This window comes from Scyliorhinus torazame, chromosome 11 (assembly GCF_047496885.1).
Source record: "Scyliorhinus torazame isolate Kashiwa2021f chromosome 11, sScyTor2.1, whole genome shotgun sequence".
Taxonomy (NCBI): domain Eukaryota; kingdom Metazoa; phylum Chordata; class Chondrichthyes; order Carcharhiniformes; family Scyliorhinidae; genus Scyliorhinus; species Scyliorhinus torazame.
Genome location: NC_092717.1, coordinates 17,787,070 through 17,808,845, shown reverse-complemented (window position 1 = coordinate 17,808,845; position 21,776 = coordinate 17,787,070). Strand labels below are relative to the sequence as shown.

The 21,776-nt window shown below is 45.7% G+C and overlaps 1 protein-coding gene across 1 annotated transcript in view; it reads right to left on the bottom strand.

Annotated features, from left to right (window-relative positions):
* The window catches only part of ofcc1 (orofacial cleft 1 candidate 1), a 210,887-nt gene extending 196,008 nt beyond the window's left edge, over positions 1 to 14,879 (bottom strand). The window contains exons 1-2 of the mRNA XM_072468662.1: positions 14,727 to 14,879; positions 9,768 to 9,911 (exon numbers count right to left, since the gene is read on the bottom strand). Coding sequence (XP_072324763.1) covers positions 9,768 to 9,911; positions 14,727 to 14,879 — 297 coding nt within the window. The remainder of the gene's footprint in view (positions 1 to 9,767; positions 9,912 to 14,726) is intronic.
* Between the last annotated feature and the right edge of the window lie 6,897 nt (positions 14,880 to 21,776).

Here is a 21,776-nt window from a genome sequence, read left to right as displayed (position 1 = left end):
TAACACAACAGAGGGAATCTCCCCCCATGGCTTTGTGTGGCTGAGAGCTTACTTTAAATAAAATAATCCGCCTCAGCATCACGGAATCACAGAATTGTTAAGGCGCCCAAGGAGGCCATTCGGCCCGTCGTGTCTGCACCTGTTCTCCAAACGAGCATCATGACTTAGTGCCATTTCCCTGTAAACCTGCACATTGTTTCTATCCAAATAATTATCTAATGCCCTCCTGAACGCTCAATTGAACCCGCCTCCTTCCCAGGCAGTGCATTCCAGACCCCAACCATGCGGTGTGTGAAAAAGGATTTGTTTTGCAAATCACTTTAAATCTGCCTCCGCTCGTTCTCGGTCCTTTTATGAGGGGGAACAGTTTCTCCCCGTCTACTCTGTCGAGCCCCCTCATGATATTGAACATCTCTATCAAATCTCCTCTGGGCCTTCTCCTCTCTAAGGAAAACAGTTCCAACCTCTCCAAACTATCCTCATGACTGAAGTTTCTCATCCTCGGAACCAGTCTTGTAAACCTCTTCTGCGCTCCCTCCAATGCATTCACATCCTTTCTGGCGGCCAGAACTTAACATTTGCATTAGCAACTTGGTAAATATATTTTTTAATAGATTTAAAGTGCCTAATTCTTTTTTTGCCCAATTAAGGGGCAATTTAGCGTGGCTAATCCACCTACCCTGCACATCTTTGGGTTGTGGGGGCGAGACCCACACAGACAGGGGGAGAATGTGCAAACTCCACACGGACAGTGATCCAGGGTTGGGACCGAATCCGGGTCCTTGGCCCTGTGAGGCAGCAATGCTAACCACTGCGTCACCATGCCGCCACGCCCTGGCAACTTGGTAAATCGAACCATCAAAGTATATGGCTGGTATTTTCCAAACTTTCCATATAGATACATCCATTTGGCAACAATAGATGTAAACTGTTCACATCAACTCAATATATGATAATGCTATTAAGCAAAGGGTTTCAGCTTTAAATAGTAATGTGTTGCTCCCCTATTGTGTAGACCCGGTTTCAAACTAGTTTTGATATACATTAGGATCATCATTAATTACTAAGCTTCTGTGACCACTTTACATTTATCGTTAGCCTCAGATTGGTGCAGCTGTAATAGAAACATAGGACCATGTGAGCCATTGGCTTTGAGGTTGTGATGGCAGTGGCCTAGTGGCCTTATCACTAGGCTAGTAATTTATGAGACATGGAGTAATGATCTGGGGACCTAGGTTCAAATCCCATCACGGCAGATGGTGAAACTTGAATCCAACTTTTTTTTAAAATCTGGAATTAAATGTCTAATCTAATGATGGCCACGAAACCATGGAGCATTGTTGTACAAACCCATCTGGTTCTCGAATGCCCCCTTGGGGAAGAAAATCTTTCCTTGCCTAGTCCGGCCTACATGTGACTCCAGATTCTCAGTATTGTGAAACTAAGGAGCTGGTCATTGACTTCAGGAAGCAAAGTATCGTACACATCCCTGTCTGCATCAATGGTGCCAAGGTGAGATAGTTGACAGCTTCAAACTCCTAGGTGTGCACATCACCAATAATCTATCCTGGCCCAGGGCCATAAGAAACTACAGCCTCCCATCCATTGACGCTGTCTATATCTCCTGCTGCCTTGGGAAAGCGGGCAGTATAATCAAAGGCCCCTCCCACCCTGGTTATTCTCTCTTCCAACCTCTTCCATCGGGCAAGAGATGCAAAAGTCTGAGAACACGCACGAACAGATTCAAAAACAGCTTCTTCCCCACTGTTGCCAGACTCCTGAATGACCCTCTTATGGCCAGAACTGATCTCTCCACGCATCTTCTCGACTGAGTAACACTATACTCCGTATGCTTTACTCAATGTCTGTGTCTATGTATTTACATTGTGTATCTATCGTATATCCTATGTTTTTTCATGTAAGGAACAATCTGTCTGAAACTGTATGCAGAACAATACAGGTGACAATAAACCCAAATCCAATACAAATCCAGTGTGGTTGATTGTTAAATGCTCTCTGAAATGACCCCAGCAAAACAATCTGTTGAAGGGCAATAAAAGCTTGCCCAGCCAGCGCAATTCGCACCCACAAATCAATTTTTTTTTAAAGTGCAGGACACGTCCTTTAAAAGGACAAGAAAAATTGCAGGACAGCAGGAGAAAAATCAGGAGAGTGGCACTGATTTTATAGCACAGCGAGCATGGGCCGAACGGCCTCCGTTTTGATATTCCATAATACTCAACAGCTTGTCTGAGGAAGGATAATTTGGATGTAACAAAGCAGGAGAATAGAGATATCAAAGGCAGAAAGAAATGCCTTTTTTAATTAAAAGGGACAAACCGTTTTGATATCAGTCAATGGCGATGCACGTTGCTGAACAAGATAGTGCAAAAAATGCTTTGCTTTCCATGCTGAAAACAACCCTTTTCATAATAGACCGAACTCTCCTGACAGGAGCTTATGTCAGTAGAATTCTTTATTTGTAAGTCTCCTGACTGTTAGAAGTCCACGCCATGCTCAGATACTCAGAATCTGGAAGCCACATTTTATTTGCATTGTTCTGTAGATTGGATTGCAGTACCTTCAGTTTGTGGCCGTACAGAATCAGATCAAATCTCAGAGAGGGGATACTGTGAGGCTGGTTTAGCACACTGGGCTAACTAGCTGGCTTGTAATGCAGAACAAGGCCAGCAGCGCGGGTTCAATCCCCGTACTGGCCTCTCCAAACAGGCACCGGAATGTGGTGACTAGGGGCTTTTCACAGTAACTTCATTGAAGCCGACTTGCGACAATAAGTGATTATTATTATACCGTGACTGATCTCACTGTGAAGTGGGGACCTATTTCCAAAACTTTAGCAGGAAAATAGAAATTGGGCTTTGCAGACACAAATGCCGTTTAGCTCCAGCACAAATAATTGGTTTCAAATAATAATTTGCCAAGAAATTACCCGTAGGATTCTATTTATATAATATATCTTGATTAGACCTCGGTTACATGTTAAAAACGTACTCCGTTTTAAGACCTACAAATGTGTTTGACGGCAAGATGAAAAACCGTCCTTTGAGAATAAAAGTTAACAACCAGAAGCGACTTTGTAACCTTGCTGAAATAGATGAGGATGTAAGTAATATTCATGTCAAGTGACCACACACATCATAGACTCCTTGTTGATATCTTAATGGGATCTTACTCAAGTTAGCATAGACCTCTGAACCTCAGAGGCAATGTAATGATCCCTAAGTGGGCCTACGCATTAATATAAATGACTGCTAGTCTGGTGTGCTGGAGCTTTAATCTGGGAAAGGTCTGGAGTTTAACAAAACTTTTAAGTTCTCTGACACAGCTGCTCTGTAGTAGTAATATTAGATTTCCCTTGTAACCAATCAGAGATGCAATAATTACAACATAATTCAATAATGATTATCACATTTTTGTAACCCCCAGTATTTGGCTATTTTCTTTAGTTCTATGGGATAGTTAAGTAATGTTGTATTGCAACAGCTCTTTGACATTGCAAATTATTAATCTACCAGACTCTTCGTGGGGATCAATTTGGCAACTTCAAGCCAAAATAAAGTCAGTATTTGTTGTGTTATAGCCTTTGGATGAATCACTTCGTGAAACTTTAAATAAGAACGACTGGAATCAGTACCTGACACAGGCAACAACATTTAAAACAATAATCGCTTATTGTCACAAGCAGGCTTCAATGAAGTTACTGTGAAAAGCCCCTAGTCGTCGCATTCCGGCGCCTGTTCGGGGAGGCCGGTACGGGAATTGAACCCGCGCTGCTGGCATTGTTCTGCATTACAAGCCAGCTGTTTAGCCCACTGTGCTAAACCAACCCTAAGCGATCCTCAACACATACATTTTGCTTTACAATGTACTATTTCAATACACGAGCTAGCCTTCAACGCAGTTCCACTTGCTGGCACCCTCCAAAGAGGTTTATACTTCATGGACGTGTATGTGGAGTGATCTTGTGTCAGATGTTGTGTTAGATCACCCTGCAAGTAGCTTTAGGCTGGGAAATTATCCTTACAAATTCATAGGGGCTGGAATTTAAGTGAATCCCCCCCTCCCTCCACCCCTCAGAGGCTGGTGGGGGGGGGGGGGTGATGATTGGCGGGGGGGATGATTGGCGGGGGGGGGGGGGGTGGGGAGGTGCCGAGTGGAAATCCCACTGCCTTTCGACTTCCCTGAATTTTAGTCCAGGATGGAAAGGCCCAAGGCTGGCCTTCCCGAGGCCAATTGAGGCCCTGAAGTGGCCATTTAAGATAAAACTTTGTGAGTAGGCCTGTGGCCTGGTGAGAGTGGTCGCTTCCACTTGAACAGCCCAGGCCTAATGGAGCCACCCACCGGAGGCAAGGGTCACCCACGGATGAAGATCCCCATCTTCCTTAACACTCACTGCATTCCCCCTTCTCTTGCACCCCCTCACCTAGACCCCAGCAAACATGCCCACCTTGGGCACGATTTGATTAAAAAAAACATAATCTGAGCGGGAATCGAGGGTCAGTCCCAGTGCTTGTAGCGCCGGGAACGACCCCAATACCTCACGGCACTCTGGTTTATTTTTTGGCCCCTGGTGGGGAACTCCCCATCGAGGTCACACTTAGCTGCATTTCCTGCACTGAGGAGTTCCGATGAGCGGAGTTCCACAGTGCAGGAAGTGTTTGGCGCTGTTGAGGGGTCCTCGAGCTCCTCCCCCCCCCCCCCCCCCCCCCCCCCGCACCCAACCACATATCAGCAGGACACCCCTGGGCACGAACCCTGGCAAAATTCCAGCCTGGCACCTTGGCATTGACATTCTGGCACTGCCAGGGTGCCCAGGTGGTACTGCCAGGGTGGCAGTGCCAAGGTTCCCAGGTGGCACCAACAGTGCCAGGGTGCCAGCCTGGCCAGAGGCTGCCCACCCAGGGTCCTCCGATTGCCTGGGAGATCCCCAAGTGTTGTTGCGCCTGGTCCCCTTTTGTGGTGACCAGTGCTGAGCAGTGCCCGGATGGGGTCTTCTCGGCGAGGCAGATTGATGTGGGGTGGTCGTTCGATCTGGCGGCAGCATAGCTAAGTGAGCTTTTAAGTTCTTTTAGCTATGCGAGTTGGGCGGTATCCAGATCGCAACATCGCGCAAGATTTCGTTAGACGTACCGATCGCCGGAAATCGACCTCCCCTGGGATATACGGGATGCGCCCCATTCTGATTCTGGAGGGAGGCGACCGGTAAATCGCGGCCCTTACCTCACTCCTGGCGCTCCATCACCGATCCTCTTCCCAGGCTACACTGCAGCACCAGCAGTAGCCACCACTCCTGGTGGTGATGCCGGTACTGGAGAACTGTCAGCCTCCGACTGGCCATCCGGACATTTGGCCATTCAGCCCACACTAAGAATTCTGTGGGGAGAGAATTCCCCTCACATGAGCCCGAGGGTGGGACGTGCTTGACCAGGTCTGAATCCTAATGGGGATAGGGAGGAGGTGTTGACCTTGGGTAGGGTGCTCTTTCCAAGAGCCGGTGCAGACCTGATGGGCTGAATGGCCTCCTTCTGCATTGTAAATTCTATGATAGTCTAATGGGCCTCCCAGAAAAGGCCACAGCAGGATTGCAACAGGTTTGCAGCTGGTGGACAGATCCTCCATAAATTTTCCCATAGTCACTGGAAGTTCGATACAATTTATTTTAAAAAACAGCTTCAAGTTAAGTAGTTGGTAACTTGACCCTACCTAAAGATACGATTGTCATCAAAGACATTGGGCGAGATCTTCCAGCTACTTAACGGCGGATAGATCTTCTAATCCCGCCGATGGCGCGGCCCCGCCACGGGGTTGCCAGCAGCGTGAGGTGGATTCAATGTGAAATCCTATTGACAGCAGAGGGACCAGTAGATCCCAACTCCAGCCAATGGCAGGTTGCCTCCCACCGCTGAGGAACACGCTATGGGGATGTCAGAGAATCTTCCCCATTGTGACTGAGACCGTTTTATTTATCTTGGCAACATTGTGTATCAATGTACTTTTAGTTCATCCATATAGTGTTACACATCAATAACACATAAAAATCGCAATATAGTGGCTAGCACAGCTAAGCCTCTATCTAGTACATTAACCATGCTATTTGGTTTCACTCAAATCAAAAACACTTTCACTGACAATATTTGGAGAAAGCTACCAACCATCAATTAGCAAGCACTGCAAAGCCATCTCATCAAATTGCTCTTTTCTAAAATTCAGCAATCCAGAACTAGCAATGACAACAAAACTAATTAAATTGCTAAGAGTACCATTTTCTTTCCTGATTCAGATCAGTGCCTACAGCTAAAAATAAAATTTGTCGCAGGATATAATAAGCATAAATAATCACAAAATTTGGGGTAAAACATCACCAACTTTATCCATGAAATTAGTCAATTAGGTTTCGAAGCCCCACATGGACTGACAGACTCTCAACGGAGTCTCCAAAGCTTAACTTGTGTCTCACTCGAAAAGTTGAAAATTTCACCTGTGTTTTGTCCCTGGAGAGTTTCATCTCCCGTCAATAGTTTCTGAGGGAGCCATCAGGTACCTAGCACAGTGGTTAGCACTGTTGCTTAACAGTGCCAGGGACACGGGTTCGATTCCCGGCTTGGGTCACTGCCTGTGCAGAGTCTGCACGTTCTCCCCGTGTCTGCGTGGGTTTCCTCCAGGCACTCCGGTTTCCTCCCACAAGTCCCGAAAGACGTCATTGTCAGGCGAATTGGACATTCTGAATTCCCTCTCAGTGAACCCAAACAGGTGCCAGGATGTGGCGACTAGGGAATTTTCGCAGTAACTTCATTGCAGTGTTAATGTAAACCTATTTGTGGCACTAATAAAGATTATACCTACCTTGCTGATGACTGCCATTTTCTGAAAGGGGGGCTTTAAATCCGGAATTACAAGATCAGGAGGCCGGATGGCTCTTTTAGGTGTCTGCCCAGGATGCCTGAAAAAAGGGCCCTATTGGTTTGGCAGTGGATCTGATGCCTGCTTAGATTGGGCACAAGCTGTATAGGGGCTAAACTGCTGCACTTTATATCCAACCTACAGGTGGATATCGGATGCGAGACATGCCAATTGCTACTCTCACCCCTTAGCATTACAAACACTTTCTAATTCACCTTCCTCCTATCCAAAGTGGATCGATTCAACATTCCCTACATTGAACACCATCTTCCATAGTTTGCCCACTGAGTCAGTTATATCCCCCATTGTTAACTAGCTGCTCCCATCTACTTAACTTCCTACCTCCTAACTTATAGGTACATTATCTGCAAGCTTGGATTTAAAACTTGATTCCTTCATCCAGGCCATTAATGTATCCAGTAAAGGGCTGAGATAGCAGTGCAGATCCCTGAGGAACGCCACTTGTCACATCCCACCAATCAAAGAATTATCTCTTTATCATGCTCTCTGCCTGCTACCTTCCTAACCAATTACTATCCCATGTTGTAGGGCAGCACGGTGGCGCAGTGGCTAGCACTGCCGCCTCATGGCGCTGAGGACTCGGGTTCGTTCCCAGCCCCGGGTCAATGTCCGTGTGGAGTTTGCACATTCTCCCCGTGTCTACAGGGTCTCACCCCCACAACCCAAAGAGGTGCAAGTTAGGTGGATTGGCCACGCGAGCGGAGCTCCTCAGTGCAGGAAATGGAACAAAGTACGGCCTCGGCAGGGTATCCCCCGCTCAGACCCCGAAACGAACCAAAGTCCCGTTAGATAGCATGGTTAGATAGTGAGCACCGGGAAACACCCGGCTAAACGCACTCGTTACAGGACTCTGTCTCCATTCCGTTAGATGGTGCCTCTCGTTTCTCTCAACCTCGCTTCTCAAACAATGAAGTGACATTCATTTTCCCAATCAAGGCCACTATTGTGAATCTAGAGAGCTGTGGGGTGCAATGGTAAACACATCTGTAATTTTATCAATTGTTTCTTTTAATACCACAGAATGGAATCCATCTGATCGTGGAGGTCTGTCTACCTTAAGTCCCATTATTTTCCCTTTTACTACTCTTTTACTTAAATCTACAAAATTCCTCACCTTGGCTTATCTTTTTAGGTTCCCTTATACTGTTTGTATTTTGTCCTTATCCTCCAGTATAAAAAACAGACAGAAAGTATTTATTGAATATCTCTACCTTTTCCTGTTAGACACTATTCATTACTTGAGGAAAAACTGCAACAATAATATTGCAGAAAATTACACTAGTGCAAATGCTATGGCCTATATGCAATTAGTGTGCATTCTCCTGAATGGCCAGAGCTAGGATCATTATTTTTATAGACAATCACATTTAAGATGAACAATTTATATATCAGCTTCATTTAGGTAAACCTTAATTCAAACATTTGCAACATCTTACTATTTTAATGAGAAGAAATTCATTAACCCATCACATAATATTTTAATTTGAATTAAATTATCTTTTGTTTGTTTAGACATTATTAAATTTCTAAGCATTTCATCATTATTACATGCAAGGTGACTTTGCATTGGAATTGTGGTACCCTTCCTTTTAGCTGCACTTAAGGCTTGCAAACGCAGAGAGTAAAACCAAATGAAAAATATTAAAGAGTGTAGCCATCTGGGATGGCCACTTACAACTAGGGACAGAGAAACTCGCAAAGCCTAGCGGGTAAAATGGACAAGGCAAGACTCAGGCAGGCTCAGAGCCTGAAATGTATATTTGCAAGCAAGAAGTCCAGACGGTATCGAAACTCCGACCAATTAGCATTTTGATGGGCCGATTAGCATTTGATGGCCCATCTCCACCAAGACAAAGGACTGGTACTTGAGCGACCGGTACAGTCCCAGACATTTTGGCGCCACTCCCTGTTCTAGGGAAGCATAAACAACGGGGTCAGTGACCGCTTGGGACACGCCCAGCCATCCAGGCACCCGCCTATTTATTGGTCAGAAATCGAACACAGTGATCGGGGATCACCCAATTAGTCCAAACTGAAGGACCGCCCAAAACAGCGCAAAAACCCCCCAATTAGAAGAAGCGAATCCACCATACGTTCATTCTCTTTTGGTCCTGGTGCCCCGGCAACGTCCCTCTCCAATCGTAGCACCACCAGAAGCAAGTCCAAGTTCAACGCTAGCTACCAGACGGATGAGCCCAGCTGAGCAGCAGTTACGTCTTCAGACTCGATAGATCCAGAATTGGACAGCGGCCACTGTTCCTCTGACCTAAGCCGGGTGCCTGAAGTTAAGTACAGGTTGTCTTAGTCGATGGGTGTATTTAACTAGTCGTGTTTATGTTGCATGACTAATTGTGTGTAAATAAAGTACCCTTGACCTTGAACTAACAAACTGGTGTTTGGCTCTTTGATCGATAGCCGGTTGAACCTTGTGGTGGTATCATTTGATACCTGCCGACTCTGAGCATGAGAATATAGATACCAAAAGAAAGAAGGACAAACCCACTGATTGCCGTAGTTGGAACAGAGCCACAGGAAAACGGAAAAAGGCAAAAGGAACATTTAGCAGTCAGATGAAAAGATTGGTCAGATGGAATATCCATCATGTACCTATCCAAAAAAAGTAATGTGGTCGTCAATATAAGACTGAATGCCCCCCTTTCTTCATGGCTTTTTCAGAAATGTTTTGTGAACATTTGTCAAAGATACAGTACACAATTTGTTTCTTTTACAATGAATCGGACACATAAATCAGATGAGGTTACTAACCTTGGGTTGTAATTGAGGACCACCTGCATTTAGATTGTGATATCAGACTGCGCAGTTACCTTTAGGCCAGAGTCGGTGCCCAGGAAGTTCTCATTGGTCTCATTCTTCTCAGAGGCGCAAGAACATTCAGGAGTGTGTGGAGGTAGCTGGATTTCCCCTCCATACTCCTTCCGCCCAACAAGGGATTTGGGGAGCTTTATTACCTGTTAAAGAATTTAAAATCAAAGCACTTTGGGACATTTCTCCACACTATATAAATTACAATCGTTGCTGTTGCTGCAAGCGAAGAAATATATTAAATAGTGTCAACAGCACTAAAATATTCCAAGAATGCTTGATAGAATTATACAATAGTAATTTATATATCAGTAGCATGGTACTGGGGCAGCATGGTAGCACAGTGGTTAGCACTATTGCTTCACAGCACTAGGGTCCCAGGTTCGATTTCCCGGCTTGGTTCACTGTCTGTGCGGAGTCTGCACGTTCTCCCCGTGTCTGCGTGGGTTTCCTCCGGGTGCTCCGGTTTCCTCCCACAGTCCAAAGATGTGCGGGTTAGGTGAATTGGACATTCTGAATTCTCCCTCTGTGTACCCGAACAGGCACCGGAATGTGGCGACTAGGGGATTTTCACAGTAACTTCATTGCAGTGTTAATGTAAGCCTACTTGTGACAATAAAGATGATTATGATTATTATTATTATTATTATATCCTTCTGCCAGTGGAGCTGTTGCAGTGGACACAAATATAACCTGATAAGTTTACGTAGGTGGCTTCCATGATAAACATCATCATAAATATACAGAAATATAATAATTGGGACTATCAGATTGTTTTACTATAAAGATAAATAGAAAGTAAGGGAAGTGCGGGTAAGTGTTAAGAGAAGAAGGCACTGCCAGGGTGTTAGGGTGGCAGTGCCAAGGGTCAGAGCCTGGGGAAGCTATGCACATGAAAGGAGGGGTCTCAAAAGGGGGCCATGGGAAGGCCTAAAATCGGAGGGCCCTCAGCAACCCCATAGCAGGGTGTCATCACTTGAGGGGTGTCGGGAAATGCCCATGTGTCTGTGTGTGTGGGGGGAGGGACCTGAAATTGCACATGGGTGGGGGGAACAACCTGTCTTTGAGATTGGGCACCTTTTCAAAATGGTGGCCCGATCACTGAGGAGCTGGTCTGGCCAGCAAGTTCAGCTCAACTGTGATGAAAATAATTCTAAGTGTGGACTTGACCAGGGAGAAACTCCCCAGGGCCCCAAAAAGTGACTAAGTATGGTTAGATAGCAGTGGGGAACTTGCCAACAAAGACAATGGGAAAATCCCAGCAAAGCACGCCACATATGACACTTAGAAACGTTTCTTTTAGATCGCGTCCATAGTCCCAGGTCAGGATGGTGTGTGACTTGCTAGGGAACTTGCAAGTGGTGGGTTCCCATGCATCTGCTGCCCTTATCCTTCTAGATAAGGGCAGCACGGTAGCATTGTGGATAGCACAATTGCTTCACAGCTCCAGGGTCCCAGGTTCGATTCCCGGCTTGGGTCACTGTCTGTGCGGAGTCTGCACATCCTCCCCGTGTGTGCGTGGGTTTCCTCTGGGTGCTCCGGTTTCCTCCCACAGTCCAAAGATGTGCGGGTTAGGTGGATTGGCCATGATAAATTGCCCATAGTGTCCAAAACTGCCCTTAGTGTTGGATGGGGTTACTGGGTTATGGGGATAGGGTGGAGGTGTGGACCTTGGGTAGGGTGCTCTTTCCAAGAGCCGGTGCAGACTCGATGGGCTGAATGGCCTCCTGCTGCACCGTAAATTCTATGAGATAGTAGCAGTCACAGGTTTGGAAGGTGCTGTCGAAGGAGGCTTGGTGAGTTGCATCTGTGAATTTCATAGATGGTACACAACTGCCAATGTGCATCGTTGATGGAGGGAGAAAATGTTTAAGGTGGTGGATGGTATGCAAATAAATTGGGTTACTTGCTTCTGGGCGATGTTGAGCTTCTTGAGTGTTGTATGAGCTGCACTCATCCAAGTAAGCAGAGAGCATTGCATCATACTCCTGAATTGTGCCTTATAGATGGTGGACAAGCTTTGGGAAATCAGGAGTTAGTCGACACAGAATTCCCAGCCTATGGCCTGCTCTTGTAGCCACGGGGTATTTATAAAACTGGTCCAGTTCAGTTTCTGGGCAATGGTAATCCCCAAGATGTTGATAATGGGGGATTCAGCGATGGTGGTACCATTAAATGTAAAGCAGAGGTGATTAGATACTCTCTCGTTGGATGAAGATGGTCAATCATTGGCTGACACTTGTCTGGTGTGGACGTTACTTGCCACTTATCAGCCAAGCCTGAATATTGTCCAGGTCTTGCTGCATGCAGGCATGGATTGCTTCAGTATCTGAGGAGCTGCACGCTTCCTGAACACTGTGAAATCCGCAGAGACTATCCCCACTTCTGACCTTATGGCCGAGGAATAAAGCAGCTGAAGATGGTGTGGTAGTATGTATTGGGGGTCATGTGGGACTGGAAGCCCTAATGTCATTGGCTGACAGATCCCGGGTCCTGGTTGGCCGTTGACCTCATACTCCTACTGCTGGGGAACAGACACGCTTAATAAAGCCTCATCGACTTCACTCTATTCGTCTCACGGAGTCTTTGTGCGCCACAGATGGTCTAGCCTGTGACACTACAGGGGGGGGGGGGGCAAGCCTCACTAATGCAGCTGTCAAATCTCAGTCCAAGCTCCATGACCACCATTGCTGCCTCAAGATCCAGTCTCTTTCTTATTTCCCCATTGCCAGTCCTTCTGTTAATACTCATTATTTCACTTGACAAATTCTTGGTGGATTTTTAGGTGGGTCACGTCTGATAAATGGGCATCAACTGGGCAAAAGCAGCAGAGAGGGATGGCATTGGATTCTCTACGCCCATCCTCCCTGCAGCAGTTTTCAAAGACGCCAGAAACACCGGCTAGACCGATCCATGCAAATGAGGCCTACGTATATCGTTGCCCTGGTTTGCACACTGGCAAAGCAGTTTCTGATGCGCCCATCAATAACAAATGGCTGCCAAAGGTTGCCCGGAGCAGTGCCATTTGTAGAAGTGGTTTAAAGAGCATTGGAAGATGATTGGCAGGAAAATTGGAAGACTACAACCACAACGGCAGCACACGGGAATTCCTCTGTTCAAATGTTCCCTGAAAGAGGAATACCAAGGCAGGGCCACCACCCAGGTTAGGCTACATCAGACGCACTTTAAATGCACCCAATGGTCGGAAAAAAAAGGAGGTTTGCATTTCTCGAGAAGTCTTTCACAACTTGGGGATGTCCCACTGGGCTTTACAACCAATGAAGTGCTTTTGAAGTGCAGTCACTGTGGTAATATTGAAAAAGCGGCAGCTAATTTTCACACAGCGAGCTCTCACACACAACAGTGTGGGACTGAACGCATCAAAGTTTCTGTTCAGTGATTTTGATTGAGAGCTAAATATCGGTCAGGACGCCATTCTCTTCTTCAAAATGGCACCATAGGGTCATTCACATCCACCTGTGAGGGCAGGTGGAGCTCCAGTTGACCCTCTCATCCGAACGATGGCACTTCTGACAATGCAGCACTCCCTCAGTAATGCACTGGAACACCAGCCGGGATTTTGTGCTCAAGCCTCTGGAGTGGGACTTGAACCACAACTTTCTGACTCCGAGGTGAGGGTGTTACCAACAATCCACAGCAGCGCCCTCAGTCACAGTATGATGAATGTAGGAATTTCAGATATAGTGTACTATATGTATGTGGTTCAGTAAGGGCTAAATCCCTGGGTTAGTGTGTGTATGACTGCTGCAGTAGTGTTTTTAAAAATCCTGGTTTGAGAGACAGCTCAGCTTTTTGGAGCCAGAGGTGCAATTAAAGCATCGTAAAAGTTAGGGCTAATGAACTTCTATTTATATTAAGAGGGTTCCCTGCGGAGTAGATAATTGGAGACATTGGGCGTGATTCGACAGGAAAAAAACAGAATCCGCTTTAGGGCGCGTTTAGCCAGGTGTTTCTCGGCAGCTGCAGGGTGTCAGGTCTCTTTCTTTAAGCAGGCTCTAAAGATCTCTTTTTCTCACAGTGGAGTATCCTAGACATCTTCTTACAGCAAGCTAACTGTATTTAAAAGTGGATTGGGATCTGAGATGCTTTTTGTTATTTGAGTGGGAATAAAGATAGCAGTTAAGGGGTATTGTGTCACTGCATTGATCAGCATTGTTTAAGATGTAATTGTAAGCTATTTTCTTGTGTGATGTTAAAGACATTTCAATACTGTGTTAGTAATAAAGTTTGTTTTAATATACCGTATCCCTATTTTGCGTGAAATCATCGCTGGAGCACGGTATCCTTTCCTCACCGTCTTACAAAATTAAAATAAAATATTGGGGTTTCTGTCCAGTATCCTAGGCACTGTTGGGGTCGGGTCTGAGATCGTAATAACAGTTATAGACAGAAGCATGCCTAATGCAATTTGGGGATACTGCAAATCTGAATTACAAGGGAGGCTGCTGACTCCGTGACACAAGGTGGTTTACAGATAAACTCTTTGGAGACAGAGCAATGTCGGTGACTGCCACTGTCACAAGCAACTTTAACTTTACTACATTTGGATTATTCTAAGCTCTCAACGAGGAGCGTAATGATGTAAGATGCACTAAGCAACACGCCACTCGTTACTCGTGCAAATAATTCCAGTTTTTGCACCATCGATCTTGTAAATTTGCGATAGTGAGGTGAAGCTGCTGAGGGGTAGAACGAGATCCTTCCGCCTGTCGTGCTTGTTGAAAATAGTTCTCTAATTTAGTCCCATACTTCAGCTTTCCCCCCATGACTCTGCAAAGTGGTTCTCTTCAAGTACCTGTCCAACTGACGTTTGAAGGCAATTAATTATCCTTCAGGTAATGCATTCCAGATCACAACAACACTGTGTGAAAGGGTTTCTCCTAATTTACCCTCCATATCCCTGGCCAATTATCTTCAACCTATGACCTCCGGTGACTGACCCCCTTGCCAAAGGAAATGGCTTCTCCTTGCTTGCTCTCGCAAAATCCCTCATCATTTTGAACACTTCCTTTCATCTTCTCTAATATGAGAAGAGCAATCACAACTTCCACCTTCCGTCTCTTCATACACCTGAAGTCCCTTATTGCTGTCATCATTCTGATAAATGCCAACTAAAGTAGGTCCCGAGTTGAGGTGGGGAGGGGTGGGACGGCAATGTCTGATCTCAGGAGGGGGTGACCCAGAGTAAGAGGCCCGACAGGCGATAAAGTATAACAGCACAACACCCACTACCAGGTTTTTGCCCTATGCTCTTCCATTTGGGCACCTCATGGATACAGCTAAAAGAAGATTAGATGGAAAAATAGGAAATCCCCTTCCTGCCTCACTATTATCATATTAGACCATAAAATATAGGAACAGAATATGGCCATTCAACCCATCACGTCTGCTCCGCCATTCAATCATGGCTGACATGTTTTTAATGCTCATTCCCCTGCCTTCTCCCCGTAACCCCTCATCCCCTTATTCATCAAGAACCTATCTATCTCTGTCTTAAAGACACTCCGTGAGTTGGTCTCGACAGCCTTCTGCTGTGGAATTCCACACATTCCCCACCCTCTGGCTGACGGAATTCCTCCTCATCTCAGTTTTAAGGGCTCCACCCTTCAGTCTGGGGCTGTGCCCTCGGTTTCTAATCCCTTCCACCCATGCAAACGTCTTCTCCACGTCCATCCTGTAGCGGCCTCTCAGTATTCTGTAAGTTTCAATGAGATTCCCCCCTCATCCTTCTAAACTCCATCGAGTACAGACCCAGAGTCCTCAGCTATTGACATGGCTTTACCACAGCTCCAGGCTCAGATCCAAAAATGTTTCTTTGGGAACTTACTGGGGCACGGCTGTGGGAGCGTGCGCGACCTGACCACAACTGCCGTCAGTCCCCATTGCCCTTTGCTTTCCCTGGAGAACTGAGGAATAGTGAAGAGGTAAAGGTGACCCTTTATCTTTAACTTAATATTGATCTGCATTATACAACTGCTGCTTTAAAAAAAACTTTGAAGGCATCCATACCAGGTGAGGTAAGCAGTGAAAGTGAAACATTACCACGCCCTTTAAGGAACCATGTAACATGCTGGCAGTAAATGATGCTCATCAGTTGTTCGGCCTGCAAAGTGTTGTGATTGTTGGTGAAATACAGCTCCATTAGAATCACAGTAACCCTTTACACAATTCTGTACCTGGAAGTAGAGGTTGCACAGCCAATGATCTATGTCTGATGATATAAGGTGTTCGATTTTTCTGAATTCATCTATTTTGACGTCCCTGTGTCCCCTTAAAAGGGGACATTTGTATTTTCCTTCCAAAATCTCCTGCTGGCTGTTACAGATTGGAAATGCAGCCCATCCTACTGCCCGGTCAATATTGCTATGACTTCCACGGAGCAAAAAGAGCTCAAAGATTAGGACCATTTCCGGTTGAACGTCACTTTCAGAAGGTAAAACCTAGAGTGAGAGAAAGGCATTGTGCAATCAGATTTAAGTTTAGGTAAAATTATTTCCAATAGAGGTACAATGGGCTGAACCGGCTCCTTCTGTGCCATGTCATTCTGTAACTCTTAAGATGCCTAACAGTTTGGAGAGCAGACCAGGACATGGGTTCACTTCAATGGGGCTAATAAACACAAATTGTACCATTCATCTGAGGTGCAGGTTTCCACTGCTCCCTATTGTTACATTTGGCGCAATGTAGACCTTGTTGCTTTTAGACACCTCAAGGCTAATTTCCATCTTCAATGGGTGGACATTAATCTGATGGGGCAGGTTGCTCCCTTCGTGGAACCTGTCTTAAATCAACAGAATGTGCAACCGGCCAGTTGTGTAAAGGACAGATGATTAACTCCAACAGATTAACTGTAAATTCATTCCATTGGCAGACTTTCCCTGACATGATACCAGTAGTATATTGTCATGTGAGAGTACCTTCAAGAAATGGGTGTTTATAAATGGGTATGTATATAAATATCTGTAGTGAGTGTACCTTTAAGAAATGGGTGTTTACTACTGCAGTGATGTCAGAGAGTGGGTGGAGCTGGGCTGTCTAACAGCGTTTTACTTTTGTTTTAGGCTGTTTGCTGCAGGGTGTGTTTTAGTTTCGTTTTCAGAGCTGGATAGCTGCAGTCACAGCCAGAAGGTGTATGAATCTCTCTCTCTGTAATCTAAAGACAGTAAATCGATCCTTTGGTGATTTAAAACTAATAACTGCTCTCAGTAGTGACTTTAACCTGATGTGCTTCTGTTTAACGGTTTTTTTAAGTCTTATGGATGTTAATCATAGAATTTACAGTGCAGAAGAAGGCCATTCGGCCCATCGAGTCTGCGCCAGCTCTTGGAACGAGCACCCGACCCAAGGTCAACACCTCCACCCTATCCCCATAACCCAGTAACCCCACCCAACACTAAGGGCAATTTTGGACACTAAGGGCAATTTATCATGGCCAATCCACCTAACCTGCACATCTTTGGACTGTGCGAGGAAACCGGAGCATACACGGGGAGGATGTGCAGACTCCGCACAGACAATGACCCAAGCCAGAATCGAACCTGGGACCCTGGAGCTGTGAAGCAATTGTGCTATCCACAATGCTACCGTGTGCCCACTGCTACCGAGCTGCCCATGGCAGCTTAAAGGACAGCTTAAGGATTACTTAGTGTTGTATTCTTTGGGGGTTATATTTGAATTGATGCTTGCTAAGATGGTCACTGTATGGTTTAAAAAGGTTAACTTGAGTTCATAGAATAAACATTGTATTGCCTTAAAAAATACTTTTCCATTTCTGCTGTACCACACCTGTAGAGTGGGCCGTGTGCTCCCCACACCACAATCTATTAAAAGTTTTGGGTCAGGTGAACTCCATGATACATTTTGGGGTTCTCTCAACTCTGGCCCATAACAATACAGGGACAGCAGGTACATGCGGACACCACCACTTTCAAGCTACCCTCCAAGAAACACACCATCCCGACTTGGAAATATATCACCATTCGTTCAACGTCACCGGGTCAAAATCGTTAACAGCACTGTGGGTGGATCTATAGCGTGTGGACTGCAACAGTTCAAGGAGAACCGCTTTCTCAAGGGAAACCAGGTCCTAAGTGTCGTCCGTGTTAGCGACAGCCAAATCCTGAGATTGACATTTTTGATCCAATAATTACCAAAAAAATCTGTTCATGAAGAATGCATTGAAATAGTTACTGCACAAAGTGTGCAATGGAGTAGACGTTGGAATATTGAGAAATCGTCTAGAAGGTGTTGGACTCATCATGCTAAAGGAATGAATAACTGAGGAGATATCAATCAGGTCCTGATAGTGGAGTTTTCTAAACATTCTTCGAATGGAGAAAGAGTGGGCATAATAAATGACAACGAGGAAATGAACTGTATTATTCATACACAGCTGTCTAAAGGCATTATACAACCGCTGGACTATAAATCAAATGTAAAAATATGCTCATATACTATTATGTTTTGTTTTTCTAAAAATGATTACCAATTTGTTAACCAACAAGACTTTTTTTTTTTAACAGCGCTATCTCTAGCACGTTTATGTTATCTGTGACTGGGAACGCATACGAGACAGTGTGAGAAATCTGCAGAAATGACATTACATATTTCACTACATTTGTATTTCATTTTATTCATAATAAAAAAAACTACTGTGCCCTTATAATAATGAATAATAGGGCTTGAGTGATTTATAGACAGGGATTAAATGTCAAGTTTGAAAAGTTGCTGTTTAAATCATGGTGGGACCCCCTGGGGTGAATCGTATGCAGTGTATGAATGCAATCTTATCCTCAGCATTTGTTTAGGCCCCAATATATAAATGCACGATAACTTAAATTATTGGATATTTATTTTCCAAGTGTGGCAGTACTCATATCTGTAATTGCCAAAGTACAAACTCACTTAGTCCTAAATTAAATATCGGGATCGACCAGTCCGAAGCATAAGCTTGGACGTTTGATGCTGCAATTTTTAAAACGACATGATATAGAATTTGCAGGACACAAACAGGCCATTCGGCCCAACTTCCCTGTACTGGTGTTTATAGAACCATAGGACCATAAATGCTCCACATTAAGCCTACTCACTCCCTACGTCACCTCAGCGCATATACTACTATACTTTTCTCCCTCATTATCCTTAAATCCATCAATTGTGGAATAACGCCTCTCAAAACAGCAATCTGACACAAGCACGTTTGGTGTTCATTTGATAGTGTCAGTGCGATTTCCAAACTAACTTTTCAAACCAGTTTAAAGCCATTAGGCAAACCATTGCTGACATTTACGTAATACATGAGAATTCATGTTCATACGTTGTACACTAAAACACATAGGATAAGCCTTTACGATATGTTACTTCAACATTGTAAAATGCTGCAGTACAATTTTATAGTAAAATAAAAATGGCTCAACTGTGAAAGTGGTTCTCGAGGCTTGAATGCCATGTCCTGGCTGGCAGATGGGTCAGGAGCTCACCTATTTCATTGGGGGCATTTGGGGGAGGGGGGGGGGCTCCCAAGTGATGCTCAACAGCTCTCCAGTTTTAATGTTGAGTGCCATGATACGGAAACGGAAAACCTGGGCTGGATCCTCCGTCCCGCCGCGCCAGATTTCCGGTTCAGCACGCCGGCGGGATGCACCGTTTCGCCGGCCGGTCAATGGCGTTTCCCATTGTGGGGCAGCCCCACGCCGTCGGGAAACCCCCGGGCAAAACGGAGCACCCCGACGGCGGAGAATCCAGACCCCTGTCTCCGATGATCACCCGGAGAATCGCTGGAGAGGTTGCTTTGAGATTGTCCCAACCTCCACCCACCTTAAACTTGGACTCATCCAAAACCCTGCTGCCCCGCATCCTAATTTACACCAAGAGGGCCATTTTCACTTTGTGAATTTCCCGCCCCCACCGCTGGTGACGTAATGTGGTTCTTGCCCAGGAAGGGTGGGAACCGCATTTAAATCCATTTTAATGAATCTGCGCATCGTCAAAGGGCCAAGCCATCACGTGATCCCCCCCCCCCTCACTGAACATTCAAACCGTGACGATGCAACTTCATGTTGGCGAGGTTCATAACAACTCTAGGAAGACGGTAAACAGCCAAGGGAATCTCGCCGGGTGCACAAAGGTAAGTATATCCCTGGTGGGAGAGGTACATCTCTGGCACAGGTTGGCAGTGCCCCCATGGAGAAACAGTCGTTCATTCTAATCCCCATAATCAGCATGAAAATTGTTTCCTTGTGCAATTAAGGGTGGGGAGTGGTTCTCGAAGCAGGCCGGCCAATCAGAGGCCTTCCAGCTCGACAGAGCAGCAGGCTGCAGTAAAGACTCTGTGGTAACCTCAATAACGAAGCTTAGAGTGTAAACGGTAAAGAAGGCTTTAATAAACGAAGAACTAGACTGGTGCCGAGACGTGTGCTAACAGCTACGCCGCCCACAAGGCGGCCCCTTATATATGGCTCCCAAATGGGCAGAGGCGGAGTTCCCCAGGGTTCCAAGCCCGGTCTTAAAGGGGACATCACCTTACATGATGACAAGGGTACAGTGTTACAGTAACCGTTCATCACAGACTCCATGACTGAGAGGGCGCCTCTCATATAATCATTGAGGAAACATAGAATCCCTACAGTGCAGAATGAGGCCATTCAGCCCCTCTGAAAGAGCACCCTATCTAAGGTCAGAACCCTCCCTATCCCGTAACCCAGTTACCCCACCTAACCTTTTGGCTTGGAGGGGAGCTCACAGGCATTGCCGTTCCCGTACATCTGCTGTCATTGTTCTGCTAGATGGCAGAGGTTACAGGTTTGGAAAGCATGTGTCGAAGGAGCCTTGGCGTGTTGCTGCAGTGCCTCTCCTTGACGGGAGACACTGCCACCACTGGGCAGCAGTGTGGAGGGGGTGAATGTTTCATGTGGTAGACAGAGTGCCAATGGAGCCTTGAATGGTGTTAAGCTTCTTGAATGTTGTTGGTGCTGCACTCATCCAAGTAAGTGGAGACTGTTCCATCACACACGTGCCTGGTGGGTGGTGAAAAGGCTTTGGGGAGTCAGGAGAAGAGATAGACACCACAGAATGCCCAGTCCCTCACCTGCTGTTTTCGCCACAGTAATAAAGTGACTGGTCCAGTTAGATTTCTGCGAACAATAAGAATACAGATGCTGCACTGAACCCGGGGATGGTAGCATCAGAAAGCATTAAACAAAACTGAGGAATTAAAAACACAAAATGCAATGAAGCCAAAAATTTACAACTACTGAATTCAAGAAAAAATAAGCACCAAAAGCTGAAAGTTATTGATTGGCTCGGGACCCAACACAGGAAACCGTTTGGTTTAAGAAACAAGTTTTATTATCAGTTCTGTCCTTCAACAAACAGCTACAATTCATTAAAGTTGGATTATCAAAGTGATAGGAAAAAGATCCGATCTGACGTCATTTTGAATATATTTACAATAGTGGATTAATTAAATGTTCCATGTTTGATTACATTAATAGTATTACTCTGGAGCATGTTTCCAGGATGTGGTTAAAACAATTAAAATGCTTGTGTTTAATTAAAACTCCTCTAAATTATTTCAGCGTGCATGGTGCACCGTTATCAGAAACTGAACGAAACACATGTGATGCTCACCACATTACCAGAAGCACCGACTACATCCTCTGCAAACAGCTACCGACATTCCGTGTTCAACATCGACACCGTGCAGTGCAGGGCCCATCATGAACATCTCCCATGTTTTCTGGGGGAATGTGCACCCCACTCTGCGCAGCTGATTGACCCGCCTGTCGACCTTCTAACTTTAACTGATTACGTGAGGCTCAGCCCGCCTGATCCCCAGCTCAGGACGATAACATCATGGACGACAGGAGGGCATTCAGCTCCCTGTGCCTGCACCAGCTCCGTGAAAGAGTTTCTGATTAGTCCCACTCCCCTACTCTCCCCCCCACCGCCACCCCCCCCCCCCCCACCCCCCCCCCCCTTCCCCCAATGGC